The following is a 15,055-nucleotide window of genomic DNA, read 5'->3' on the forward strand; positions in this document are numbered from 1 at the left end:
ACAGACTATTCTATCCACACGCTGTGTCAAGGAATCACCCACAACTTCTTTAACTTCATATATTTATCTATTTTTTCTGTTTTCCCTCTCTCCAATTGTTCCTTATCTATACAAGTTACGGGCTGAGATCTGTTGCCCAACACAATAAGGTAAGTTAAGTTCACTATTTTTAACCCTAATACAACCGTTTATGGATGCCATTGTTAATATACTTGATACCTTCCTTTCATGTCAAAGTTAAGATCCGTATGAAGTTCTGTGTCATTTCCTACAGTTTATACTGTTCTTTATCTATTTCCTCAACTTTAGTTAGAGAGCTTCCAACTTTTAAATCATACATATAAATTGAATATCCTCACAACTAACTTCGTTGAAAGTGCATAGCAAGTTAGAATTTCCAAATAAAACTCATTTATTACACGCACCTAACAAATTGGGAATGTTTAAACTCCGAACTAGTCTTAAGTACTGAATTATTTGTAGAATTAAAATAAACTCTCGATACTATGATTAAATACCAGTTGCTTCTTGTTCACACTTTTAAGCCAAAAGTCAGGGATTCAGAGGTTGTCTACGGTCAGTAGATTCTCAGTACAGACCAAGGTTAGTGAGTTTGAGATTATATTACTAATTCAAAGTTTCTGTTTGATTCAAAGGTTATCTACGGTTAGTACATTCTTCAGAGACACATCAATCTTCTCCTGATATAACGGTTAGTTCACGATGGGAAACTGTCTACCTCCACACATAACATCTGACAAAGACGGCGCACCTTCGTCAGTGTCGAACAACGTTTTGGAACAAGCCGTTAGTCACGGCTCAGCTGGCCATGAACTGTACAAGTTGGCCAACTACCAGAAAGGGGGTTCTCTAGTCGATGCCTACCACCAAGGTGGAAGTCGTGAAGTGGAGAAGATAGCGACACAAGAACTTCCATCTTTTATGTACGGAAACGGTGAAGGGGCCGTCTTACGTCACGAACTCTACGTCCAATGGCGCCAGGGAAGACACAAGGAGGTAACTAACTAGTTAGTTATTAAGAAAAGTAACTTTAATGCTGATATTTACGAACAATGATAACAACAACTTGAAACAAAATGACAGAAAGTATCCTAAACTTGGGCTTGGTAAGGATATTAATATTTCGATGGTGAGCTGTTCTTCAGTCTTTACGTTAAAACTAGTGATTTAAATACATGACAGTGGGGGGACACTGAAATAATAGAATGGCGTAGTAAACTGAGAAACTGTCGCAAACTTTCCCTGACAGATGTGGAATTAGCTCCCACTAACTTCCCCCGGCAGATGTGGAATTAGCTCCCACTAACTTCCCCTGGCAGATGTGGAATTAGCTCCCCCTATCTTCCCCAAGTAAATGTGGAATTAGCTCCCAATAACGTCCCCTGGCAGATGTGGCATTAGCTCCCACTAACTTCCCCCGGCAGATGTGGAATTAGCTCCCACTAACTTCCCCTGGCAGATGTAGAATTAGCTCCAACTAACTTCCCCCAACAGATGTAGAATTAGCTCCCACTAACTTCCCCCAGCAGATGTGGAATTAGCTCCCACTATCTTCCCCCAGTAAATGTGGAATTAGCTCCCACTAACTTCCACTGGCAGATGTGGAATTAGCTCCCACTAACTTCCACTGGCAGATGTGGCATTAGCTCCCACTAACTTCCCCCGGCAGATGTAGAATTAGCTCCCACTAACTTCCCCCAGCAGATGTGGAATTAGCTCCCACTAACTTCCCCCAGCAGATGTGGAATTAGCTCCCACTAACTTCCCCTGGCAGATGTAGAATTACCTCCCACTAACTTCCCCCAGCAGATGTGGAATTAGCTCCCACTAACTTCCCCTGGCAGATGTAGAATTAGCTCCCACTAACTTCCCCTGGCAGATGTAGAATTAGCTCCCACTAACTTCCCCCAACAGATGTGGAATTAGCTCCCACTAACTTCCCCTGGCAGATGTAGAATTAGCTCCAACTAATTTCCCCCAACAGATGTAGAATTAGCTCCCACTAACTTCCACTGGCAGATGTGGAATTAGCTTCCACTAACTACCCCCAGGAGATGTGAAGGGTGAGTAAATTTAAAATGATAATTTAAACAAGCAGGTAGTTACAACTCATGGATACAGTTTAAAAGTACAAAATTTTGATACGTTATTATTAGTTGGTTAACTACATATGAATCTAATAAAAGATAAAATGTGTTTCTACTGAAAGACAAGCCTTTTAAAGACATACAGTTGGTTAAGTAAATCACAAACACATCAGTTCTTCCTTATTGAACAAACACTTTATTAAATGATTCTTATAGAAAAATAAAAACAAATATATATATATATTCTCATGGTATCACCTGACATACAAACACAACTATACAGTTCATCACAGATCTAGTAAACAGTAGACTAACACCACTACATAGTTCATCATAGCTATAGTAAACAGTAGACTAACACCACTACATAGTTCATCACAGCAATAGTAAACAGTAGACTAACACCACTACATAGCTCATCATAGCTATAGTAAACAGTAGACTAACACCACTACATAGCTCATCATAGCTATAGTAAACAGTTGACTAACAACACTACATAATTCATCACAGATCTAGTAAACAGTAGACTAACACCACTACATAGTTCATCATAGCTATAGTAAACAGTAGACTGACACCACTATACAGTTCATCACAGCAATAGTAAACAGTGGACTAACACCACTACATAGTTCATCATAGCAATAGTAAACAGTAGACTAACACCACTATATAGCTCATCATAGCTATAGTAAACAGTAGACTAACACCACTACGTAGCTCATCATAGCTATAGTAAACAGTAGACTAACACCACTACATAGCTCATCATAACTATAGTAAACAGTAGACTAACACCACTACATAGCTCATCATAGCTATAGTAAACAGTTGACTAACAACACTACATAGTTCATCACAGCAATAGTAAACAGTAGACTAACACCACTACATAGTTCATCATAGCTATAGTAAACAGTTGACTAACAACACTACATAGTTCATCACAGCAATAGTAAACAGTAGACTAACACCACTACATAGTTCATCATAGCTATAGTAAACAGTAGACTAACACCACTACATAGTTCATCACAGCAATAGTAAACAGTAGACTAACACCACTACATAGCTCATCATAGCTATAATAAACAGTTGACTAACAACACTACATAATTCATCACAGCAATAGTAAACAGTAGACTAACACCACTACATAGCTCATCATAGCTATAGTAAACAGTAGACTAACACTACATAGCTCATCATAGCTATAATAAACAGTTGACTAACAACACTACATAGTTCATAACAGTTGTAGTAAACAGTAGACTAACATCACTACACAGTCCATAACAGTTGTAGTTAACAGTAGACTAACAACACTACATAGTTCATCACAGTTGTAGTAAACAGTAGACTAACACCACTATACAGTTCATCGCAGTTGTAGTAAACAGTAGACTAACATCACTATACAGTTCATCACATTATAGTAAACAGTAGACTAACAGCACTATACAGTTCATCACAGTTGTAGTAAACAGTAGACTAACAACACAACATAGTTCATCACAGTTGTAGTAAACAGTAGACTAACATTACTACACAGTCCATCAAAGTTGTAGTAAACAGTAGACTAACACCACTACATAGTTCATCATAGCTATAGTAAACAGTAGACTAACACCACTACATAGTTCATCACAGCAATAGTAAACAGTAGACTAACACCACTACATAGCTCATCATAGCTATAATAAACAGTTGACTAACAACACTACATAGTTCATCACAGTTGTAGTAAACAGTAGACTAACACCACTACACAATCCATAACAGTTGTAGTTAACAGTAGACTAACAACACAACATAGTTCATCACAGTTGTAGTAAACAGTAGACTAACAATACTACATAGTTCATCACAGTTGTAGTAAACAGTAGACTAACAACACTACATAGTTCATCACAGTCGTAGTAAACAGTAGACTAACATCACTACACAGTTCATCACAGATGTAGAAACAGTAGACTAACATCACTATACAGTTCATCACAGTTATAGTAAACAGTAGACTAACACCACTATACAGTTCATCACAGTTGTAGTAAACAGTAGACTAACAACACAACATAGTTCATCACAGTTGTAGTAAACAGTAGACTAACAATACTACATAGTTCATCACAGTTGTAGTAAACAGTAGACTAACAACACAACATAGTTCATCACAGTTGTAGTAAACAGTAGACTAACATTACTACACAGTCCATAACAGTTGTAGTTAACAGTAGACTAACAACACTACATAGTTCATCACAGTTATAGTAAACAGTAGACTAACACCACTATACAGTTCATTGCAGTTGTAGTAAACAGTAGACTAACACCACTATACAGTTCATCAAAGTTGTAGTAAACAGTAGACTAACATCACTATACAGTTCATCACATTATAGTAAACAGTAGACTAACATCACTATACAGTTCATCACAGTTGTAGTAAACAGTAGACTAACAACACAACATAGTTCATCACAGTTGTAGTAAACAGTAGACTAACATTACTACACAGTCCATAACAGTTGTAGTTAACAGTAGACTAACAACACTACATAGTTCATCACAGTTGTAGTAAACAGTAGACTAACACCACTATACAGTTCATCAAAGTTGTAGTAAACAGTAGACTAACATCACTATACAGTTCATCACATTATAGTAAACAGTAGACTAACATCACTATACAGTTCATCACAGTTGTAGTAAACAGTAGACTAACAACACAACATAGTTCATCACAGTTGTAGTAAACAGTAGACTAACATTACTACACAGTCCATAACAGTTGTAGTTAACAGTAGACTAACAACACTACATAGTTCATCACAGTTGTAGTAAACAGTAGACTAACACCACTACACAGTCCATAACAGTTGTATTTAATAGTAGACTAACAACACTACATAGTTCATCGCAGTTGTAGTAAACAGTAGACTAACATCACTATACAGTTCATCACATTATAGTAAACAGTAGACTAACATCACTATACAGTTCATCACATTATAATAAACAGTAGACTAACATTACTATACAGTTCATCACAGTTGTAGTAAACAGTGGACTAACACCACTATACAGTTCATCACAGTTGTAGTAAACAGTAGACTAACATCACTATACAGTTCATCACAGTTGTAGTAAACAGTAGACTAACATCACTATACAGTTCATCACATTATAGTAAACAGTAGACTAACATCACTATACAGTTCATCACAGTTGTAGTAAACAGTGGACTAACACCACTATACAGTTCATCACAGTTGTAATAAACAGTAGACTAACACCACTATACAGTTCATCACAGTTGTAGGAAACAGTAGACTAACATCACTATACAGTTCATCACAGTTGTAGTAAACAGTAGACTGACACCACTATCTTGTTCATAAGTTGTATTAACAGTAGACTAACACCACTATCTAGTTCATCACAGATGTAAAAACAGTAGACTAACATCACTATACAGTTCATCACAGTTGTAGTAACAGTAAACCCACACCACTACTGGACCAGTTATTTATTTACAAAATTATCTCTTGTAGTAAAATTCTGTACAATGACTGTAGTGACCAGATCTTAATTAACGAATATCGTTATTCTAGGTAACCGTTCCTGTAGATAATCTCGTTACCAGTGCTTCCAGTACAACCAAGCCCACGAGCGACGAATACCGTATTTGCTGGCGATTGGACTGTCGTGGGATGCTTGGGGAGTCTCTCTTGCATGTCCTTATTCTATGTAACACCGCCGTCCACACGAGGATCGCACGTGTTCTTCTCAAGCTTTACCCTCGCATGACGTGGGATTTCATAGAAGGAGAAGAATATTTAGGTAAACATGTGATGGAAGATTTCATCTGACTTATGGATCTTATTTACAATAAGAACGTTCATCTGACATATGAATCTTATTTACAATAAGAACGTTCATCTGACATATGGATCTTATTTACAATAAGAACGTTCATCTGACATATGGATCTTATTTACAATAAGAACGTTCATCTGACATATGGATCTTATTTACAATAAGAATGTTCATCTGACATATGGATCTTATTTACAATAAGAACGTTCATCTGACTTATGGATCTTATTTACAATAAGAACGTTCATCTGACATATGGATCTTATTTACAATAAGAACGTTCATCTGACTTATGGATCTTATTTACAATAAGAACGTTCATTTGACATATGAATCTTATTTACAATAAGAACGTTCATCTGACATATGGATCTTATTTACAATAAGAACGTTCATCTGACTTATGGATCTTATTTACAATAAGAACGTTCATCTGACATATGGATCTTATTTACAATAAGAACGTTCATCTGACTTATGGATCTTATTTACAATAAGAACGTTCATCTGACATATGGATCTTATTTACAATAAGAACGTTCATCTGACTTATGGATCTTATTTACAATAAGAACGTTCATTTGACATATGAATCTTATTTACAATAAGAACGTTCATCTGACATATGGATCTTATTTACAATAAGAACGTTCATCTGACATATGGATCTTATTTACACAAGAACGTTCATCTGACTTATGGATCTTATTTACAATAAGAACGTTCATCTGACATATGGATCTTATTTACAATAAGAACGTTCATCTGACTTATGGATCTCTTTTACAATAAGAACGTTCATCTGACTTATGGATCTTATTTACAATAAGAACGTTCATTTGACATATTAATCTTATTTACAATAAGAACGTTCATCTGACATATGGATCTTATTTACAATAAGAACGTTCATCTGACTTATGGATCTTATTTACAATAAGAACGTTCATCTGACATATGGATCTTATTTACAATAAGAACGTTCATCTGACTTATGGATCTTATTTACAATAAGAACGTTCATCTGACATATGGATCTTATTTACAATAAGAACGTTCATCTGACTTATGGATCTTATTTACAATAAGAACGTTCATCTGACATATGGATCTTATTTACAATAAGAACGTTCATCTGACTTATGGATCTTATTTACAATAAGAACGTTCATCTGACATATGGATCTTATTTACAATAAGAACGTTCATCTGACTTATGGATCTCTTTTACAATAAGAACGTTCATCTGACTTATGGATCTCTTTTACAATAAGAACGTTCATCTGACTTACGAATCTCATTTACAATAAGAACGTTCATCTGACTTATGGATCTTATTTACAATAAGAATGTTCATCTGACTTATGGATCTCATTTACAATAAGAACGTTCATCTGACTTATGGATTTCATTTACAATAAAAACGTTCATCTGACTTATGGATCTTATTTACAATAAGAACGTTCATCTGACTTATGGATCTCATTTACAATAAGAACGTTCATCTGACTTATGGATTTCATTTACAATAAAAACGTTCATCTGACTTATGGATCTTATTTACAATAAGAACGTTCATCTGACTTACGGATCTTATTTACAATAAAAACGTTCATCTGACTTATGGATCTCATTTACAATAAGAACGTTCATCTGACTTATGGATCTCTTTTACAATAAGAACGTTCATCTGACTTACGAATCTCATTTACAATAAGAACGTTCATCTGACTTATGGATCTCATTTACAATAAGAACGTTCATCTGACTTATGGATTTCATTTACAATAAAAACGTTCATCTGACTTATGGATCTTATTTACAATAAGAACGTTCATCTGACTTATGAATCTCATTTACAATAAGATTATAAATCATCTGACTTCGGTGCTTCAGTCTAAATGTTAGTTTTTAATCATATTTACGTAAGTACTAGTAGTTTGATAACTTATTTTATAACTACTATGATAAAGTATACTAAACATCACATCTTTTGTACATCATCAGTGTCACTTGACAGAAACTGTAAACGAAAGAATGTTAAGGTCGATTGTCATCTAATCACACTGACCTGACCTTTATTTGTATTAAAACGCTATGGTTGGTTGTCATCTAATCACACTGATCTGACCTTTATTTGTATTAAAACGCTATGGTTGGTTGTCATCTAATCACACTGATCTGACCTTTATTTGTATTAAAACGCTAGGGTTGGTTGTCATCTAATCACACTGATCTGACCTTTATTTGTATTAAAACGATAGGGTTGGTTGTCATCTAATCACACTGACCTGACCTTTATTTGTATTAAAACGATAGGGTTGGTTGTCATCTAATCACACTGATCTGACCTTTATTTGTATTAAAACGCTAGGGTTGGTTGTCATCTAATCACACTGATCTGACCTTTATTTGTATTAAAACGATAGGGTTGGTTGTCATCTAATCACACTGACCTGACCTTTATTTGTATTAAAACGATAGGGTTGGTTGTCATCTAATCACACACCTGACCTTTATTTGTATTAAAACGCTAGGGTTGGTTGTCATCTAATCACACTGATCTGACCTTTATTTGTATTAAAACGCTAGGGTTGGTTGTCATCTAATCACACTGATCTGACCTTTATTTGTATTAAAACGCTATGGTTGGTTGTCATCTAATCACACTGACCTGACCTTTATTTCTATTAAAACGATAGGGTTGGTTGTCATCTAATCACACTGACCTGACCTATATTTGTATTAAAACGATAGGGTTGGTTGTCATCTAATCACACTGATCTGACCTTTATTTGTATTAAAACGATAGGGTTGGTTGTCATCTAATCACACTGACCTGACCTTTATTTGTATTAAAACGCTAGGGTTGGTTGTCATCTAATCACACTGATCTGACCTTTATTTGTATTAAAACGATAGGGTTGGTTGTCATCTAATCACACTGATCTACCTTTATTTGTATTAAAACGCTATGGTTGGTTGTCATCTAATCACACTGACCTGACCTTTATTTCTATTAAAACGATAGGGTTGGTTGTCATCTAATCACACTGACCTGACCTATATTTGTATTAAAACGCTAGGGTTGGTTGTCATCTAATCACACTGATCTGACCTTTATTTGTATTAAAACGCTATGGTTGGTTGTCATCTAATCACACTGACCTGACCTTTATTTCTATTAAAACGATAGGGTTGGTTGTCATCTAATCACACTGACCTGACCTATATTTGTATTAAAACGATAGGGTTGGTTGTCATCTAATCACACTGACCTGACCTTTATTTGTATTAAAACGATAGGGTTGGTTGTCATCTAATCACACTGACCTGACCTTTATTTGTATTAAAACGCTAGGGTTGGTTGTCATCTAATCACACTGATCTGACCTTTATTTGTATTAAAACGCTAGGGTTGGTTGTCATCTAATCACACTGATCTGACCTTTATTTGTATTAAAACGCTATGGTTGGTTGTCATCTAATCACACTGACCTGACCTTTATTTCTATTAAAACGATAGGGTTGGTTGTCATCTAATCACACTGACCTGACCTATATTTGTATTAAAACGCTAGGGTTGGTTGTCATCTAATCACACTGATCTGACCTTTAATTGTATTAAAATGCTAGGGTTGGTTGTCATCTTATTTCTTACAATTACAAGATAAAATCTCTCAAAACTGGTTTAGCATGAAGTGTAAATTACTGTGTAAAACCATTAGAACAAGATAATATTATGTCATTCTTTCCATTTAATGTTTTAAACCTTCTATACCATAACAAAATGTTAACACTATGATAATTCTTTACTGGTTCTTGTTGATAACTGAATTAGCCAGAGTTAAAATACTTATCATTGTTTAGAATTACCATATACTTGTACCTAGGGTATGTTGTAAGGGTTTTGTTTGAATGAACATGCATTGTATCTGTTTCTAACCATGTCTATCCCATAACGTTTCTTTTCAATTTTCTTCAACAAGAGCTCTTCCAAGATGATAATACAATAATTCATCGAATCATATTGTGTAAAATTGGTTAGAAACATTAACCTTAACAACATTTATTGTCCAAGATATTTATTAAAATCTCAATTCCTAATCATATTATTCTATCATAATGTCTCAGTTAATTGGGTACTACACTTTCCAACAAATAAAACATATCCTAATATCTTTTGGAGTCTATGCCACATCTAGTCCTTGCAAATATTGTTTAGGTCTCAGTATGATAAAAGGTGAAAGTCTTAATAAGGTTGTCACATAGTATAGGAGCTCAAACTATTCTTTTATTTAAATATCAAGGTCTCTCTTCTTCTTTCTCTCTCTGGGTATGCGTTAAAGACAACATGTGAACTTACGCTGTTTTTGTGCCTGGAATATTTGTGAACACTGAATCTAAGATTCCTCTGTTTTAGGTGCAGGAGTTTTACACCTAGGTATAGCCTACCAAAATACAGAAATATTCAATTTAGGAATCAGTTCCGATGTGAACGTTAATCAAAGGGCTACTGGTCGGTTCTTCCTACCTTATGATCAGCAGAGAAAGACGCCAAAGAAACAAAGTGACTTTAAAGGTAAATTCACGTCCTAATGTTAACACTCAACTTGTATGTTGTTATAAAGCTTTCTACTGGAAACTTTAGTGGTTGAGTGATAAATCTTAACGCATTTTAAGACAGTTGATAATATCCCTTATACGTCACACATTTAAATTATGAAGTTACACGCCTTCAACATAATATTTAAAATATTATTCTACTCCAAATAATCACAATTCCAGCAAGGCCTACATTCACGCTCACTTTGAAGTGGAAGTAAGTTCTACGGTATCGAACACACTATGCTGAACAATAACAGTTCATAAACATTGAGAACAACAATGTAAAAGTAGGCTTGACAATATTCTATATACTAAGCTTACGCAATGGAAGTATCTAAAAAACTTAAAACAAAAATTATACCTATCCATCGGCAAAATACAAAAACATTAAAACATAAAGGTTAACGTACAAATAAACATCACGATATCATACACACTCAGCTTATGTAGTGGTAGTATCTACATACTAAAACTTAACATTGATGTAACAATCGCCATATCGTACACATAAGCCTATAAAGAAGTTAAATAAAAGGTAAAACTGGCGGCATCGTACACACTAAGCCTATTCCTTGGCAGTCACACTAAGCCTATTCCTTGGCAGTATAACAGTAGTTATTTTGATTATGCCATGGATAGTATCATCCTCATATCTGAAATCATAAGGTTTAATGGTTTAACTAGAGAGATAGAAAATAATTAAGCAATAATAACAAAAAATAATGTTACAAGCTATTAATTAACAATAATAATTTATATAAGTTTCTTATATATTTAGCTTAAATATCTGAATTTATTGTTGTGGGTTATGAATTTGTAAAAAACAAATTGTCTGACCTACGATATTTTTAATTTTTGTGTTAGAATTGTTTTTCTAGAGAAATTTACAGGTTGTGTGGTTCAAGGTCTGTAAGTTTGTTTAAAATTTTGTATGAACAATAGAATGAATTTGTTATTGATGTGTGATGTTACACATTGTTGACTGATTGTTGAGGTATCCTAAAAAACGCGGATTGGACTCTGTATTATATTTTTACCAAATAATTCAGATGAACCTCCTATTAGTAAAAAGTATATAATTATTATAAGATTGATTATTTACTTTTCATATTCTAAATATTCGAGAACGAATGTGGTATGAATGTGGTGTGCATACTATTTTTTTTTTAATTTTGCGCAAAGCTACCCTAGGGTTATCTGCGCTAGCTGTCCCTAATTTAGCAGTGTAAGACTAAAGGGAAAGCAGCTAGTCATCACCACTCACCGCCAACTCTTGGGTTACTCTTTTACCAACGAATAGTGGGGTTGACCATCACATTATAACACCTCTACGGCTATAAGAGGTAGCATGTTTGGTGCGACGGGGATTCGAACCCGCGACCCTCAGATTACGAGTCGAACGCCTTAACCCACCTGGCCATGCTGGGCCAATACTATATTATTTAAGGGCCCTCTTAATGAACAGAATAAGAACTTTGCCGGAAAAACAGTTTCGGTTTGTGGTATGTGGAGAACTGCTTACTTACGTTTTTCTCTCTAGTTTAAACAAAAGAATGCTATGAACACTGTCTATAAAACACTGGTTCTATAAATTGTAATGTAATGTCCTCAAATAACCAACACTATTGAGATGACTACTCCAGTGTTGGTACAACTGTAGGAGAAAATCGCCTGGACGTCTTTCAGTCCACTGACAGTGTCCACGTCGAGGTGAACTAACAGTGTCAATAGCTATTTAAATATTTAAATTAGATTGTATAACTAATTATTATACTGGTTATTTACAAGCGTATCACCAGATGCGGGAATTTATTGTTATTCGGAAGAAGTTGGAGATAAGCAGGAAGATAAATAAGAGGAAAATAATAAATAAAAACATGTGTTTGGTTATTGAAACATCCAAAGCCACAAAATAAGAAGTATCCATTGGATGAGAATAATATCGTAGTGATACACGAAACAAGACAGCGACATCAAGGGCCCATGTAGCCTGGTGGTTATGTAATATGTGGCCTATTGGTTATTTAATATGTGGCCTAGTGGTTATGTAATACGTGGCCTAGTGGTTGTGTAATCTGTGGCCTGGTGGTTATGTAATCTGTGGCTTGGTGGTTATGTAATCTGAGACCTGGTGGTTATGTAATCTGCGACCTGGTGGTTATGTAATCTGTGGCCTAGTGGTTATGTAATCTGTGGCCTGGTGGTTATGTAATCTGTGGCCTGGTGGTTATGTAATCTGTGTCCTAGTGGTTATGTAATCTGTGGCCTAGTGGTTATGTAAACTGTGGCCTGTTGGTTATGTAATCTGGGGCCTGGTGGTTGTGTAATCTGCGACCTGGTGGTTATGTAATCTGCGACCTGCTGGTTATGTAATCTGTGGCCTGGTGGTTATGCTGTCTGCGAATCTTGGGTTCAAATTGCATCTATAAGCATTCTCGCCTTTTTGACTACGGGGGATGGCCCGGCATGGCCAAGCGCGTTAAGGCGTGCGACTCGTAATCTGAGGGTCGCGGGTTCGCTTCCGAGTCGCGCCAAACATGCTCGCCCTCCCAGCCGTGGGGGCGTTATAATGTGACGGTCAATCCCACTATTCGTTGGTATAAGAGTAGCCCAAGAGTTGGCGGTGGGTGGTGATGACTAGCTGCCTTCCCTCTGGTCTTACACTGCTAAATTAGGGACGGCTAGCACAAATAGCCCTCGAGTAGCTTTGTGCGAAATTCCAAAACAAACAAACAAACAAAGACTACGGGGGCTTTATTGTTTGTTTACTTGTTTCGAAGATAATCACAAAGCTACACAAGGCGTTATCTGTGCTCTGCACACAACGGATATCGAAACCTGGTTTTTAGCGCTTTAAGTCCGTAAAAATACCGCTGTGCCACTGAGTGGACTTATGAATTGATAGTCAATCCCAGCTTTCATTGTTAAAGAGTAATCCAAAAGTTAGTGGTTGTTTGTTTGACAAACTGCCTTTCCTCTTATCAATGACTTCTAACTTAGCGATGGTTAGTGAGTAATCCAAAAGTTAGTGGTTGTTTGTTTGACAAACTGCCTTTCTTCTTATCAATGACTTCTAACTTAGCGATGGTTAGTGAGTAATTCAAAAGTTTGTGGTTGTTTGTTTGACAAACTGCCTTTCCTCTTATCAATGACTTCTAACTTAGCGATGGTTAGTGAGTAATCCAAAAGTTAGTGGTTGCTTGTTTGACAAACTGCCTTTCCTCTTATCAATGACTTTAACTTAGCGATGGTTGGTGAGTAATCCAAAAGTTAGTGGTTGCTTGTTTGACAAACTGCCTTTCCTCTTATCAATGACTTCTAACTTAGCGATGGTTAGTGAGTAATCCAAAAGTTAGTGGTTGCTTGTTTGACAAACTGCCTTTCCTCTTATCAATGACTTCTAACTTAGCGATGGTTAGTGAGTAATCCAAAAGTTAGTGGTTGCTTGTTTGACAAACTGCCTTTCCTCTTATCAATGACTTCTAACTTAGCGATGGTTGGTGAGTAATCAAAGTTAGTGGTTGCTTGTTTGACAAACTGCCTTTCCTCTTATCAATGACTTCTAACTTAGCGATGGTTAGTGAGTAATCCAAAGTTAGTGGTTGTTTGTTTGACAAACTGCCTTTCTTCTTATCAATGACTTCTAACTTAGCGATGGTTGGTGAGTAATCCAAAAGTTAGTGGTTGCTTGTTTGACAAACTGCCTTTCCTCTTACCAATGACTTCTAACTTAGCGATGGTTAGTGAGTAATCAAAAGTTAGTGGTTGCTTGTTTGACAAACTGCCTTTCCTCTTATCAATGACTTCTAACTTAGCGATGGTTGGTGAGTAATCAAAAGTTAGTGGTTGCTTGTTTGACAAACTGCCTTTCCTCTTATCAATGACTTCTAACTTAGCGATGGTTAGTGAGTAATCCAAAAGTTAGTGGTTGCTTGTTTGACAAACTGCCTTTCCTCTTATCAATGACTTCTAACTTAGCGATGGTTAGTGAGTAATCCAAAAGTTAGTGGTTGTTTGTTTGACAAACTGCCTTTCTTCTTATCAATGACTTCTAACTTAGCGATGGTTAGTGAGTAATCCAAAAGTTAGTGGTTGCTTGTTTGACAAACTGCCTTTCCTCTTATCAATGACTTCTAACTTAGCGATGGTTAGTGAGTAATCCAAAAGTTAGTGGTTGCTTGTCTGACAAACTGCCTTTCCTCTTATCAATGACTTCTAACTTAGCGATGGTTAGTGAGTAATCCAAAAGTTAGTGGTTCTTTGTTTGACAAACTGCCTTTCCTCTTATCAATGACTTCTAACTTAGCGATGGTTAGTGAGTAATCCAAAAGTTAGTGGTTGCTTGTTTGACAAACTGCCTTTCCTCTTATCAATGACTTCTAACTTAGCGATGGTTAGTGCACATAATTTTCAAGTATTTTTGCACAAAGTTAAACGAAACAAAAGAAATATAAAAT

At 35.7% G+C, this 15,055-nt stretch overlaps 1 protein-coding gene across 1 annotated transcript in view; it reads left to right on the forward strand.

Moving 5' to 3' along the window:
* Positions 1 to 659: 659 nt before the first annotated feature.
* Positions 660 to 15,055, forward strand: part of LOC143257773 (transient receptor potential cation channel subfamily V member 5-like) — a 57,760-nt gene continuing 43,364 nt past the window's right edge. The window contains exons 1-3 of the mRNA XM_076516806.1: positions 660 to 1,017; positions 5,726 to 5,954; positions 10,414 to 10,572. Coding sequence (XP_076372921.1) covers positions 724 to 1,017; positions 5,726 to 5,954; positions 10,414 to 10,572 — 682 coding nt within the window. The 5' untranslated portion in view covers positions 660 to 723. The remainder of the gene's footprint in view (positions 1,018 to 5,725; positions 5,955 to 10,413; positions 10,573 to 15,055) is intronic.

Source organism: Tachypleus tridentatus, chromosome 7, assembly GCF_004210375.1.
Source record: "Tachypleus tridentatus isolate NWPU-2018 chromosome 7, ASM421037v1, whole genome shotgun sequence".
Taxonomy (NCBI): Eukaryota; Metazoa; Arthropoda; class Merostomata; order Xiphosura; family Limulidae; genus Tachypleus; species Tachypleus tridentatus.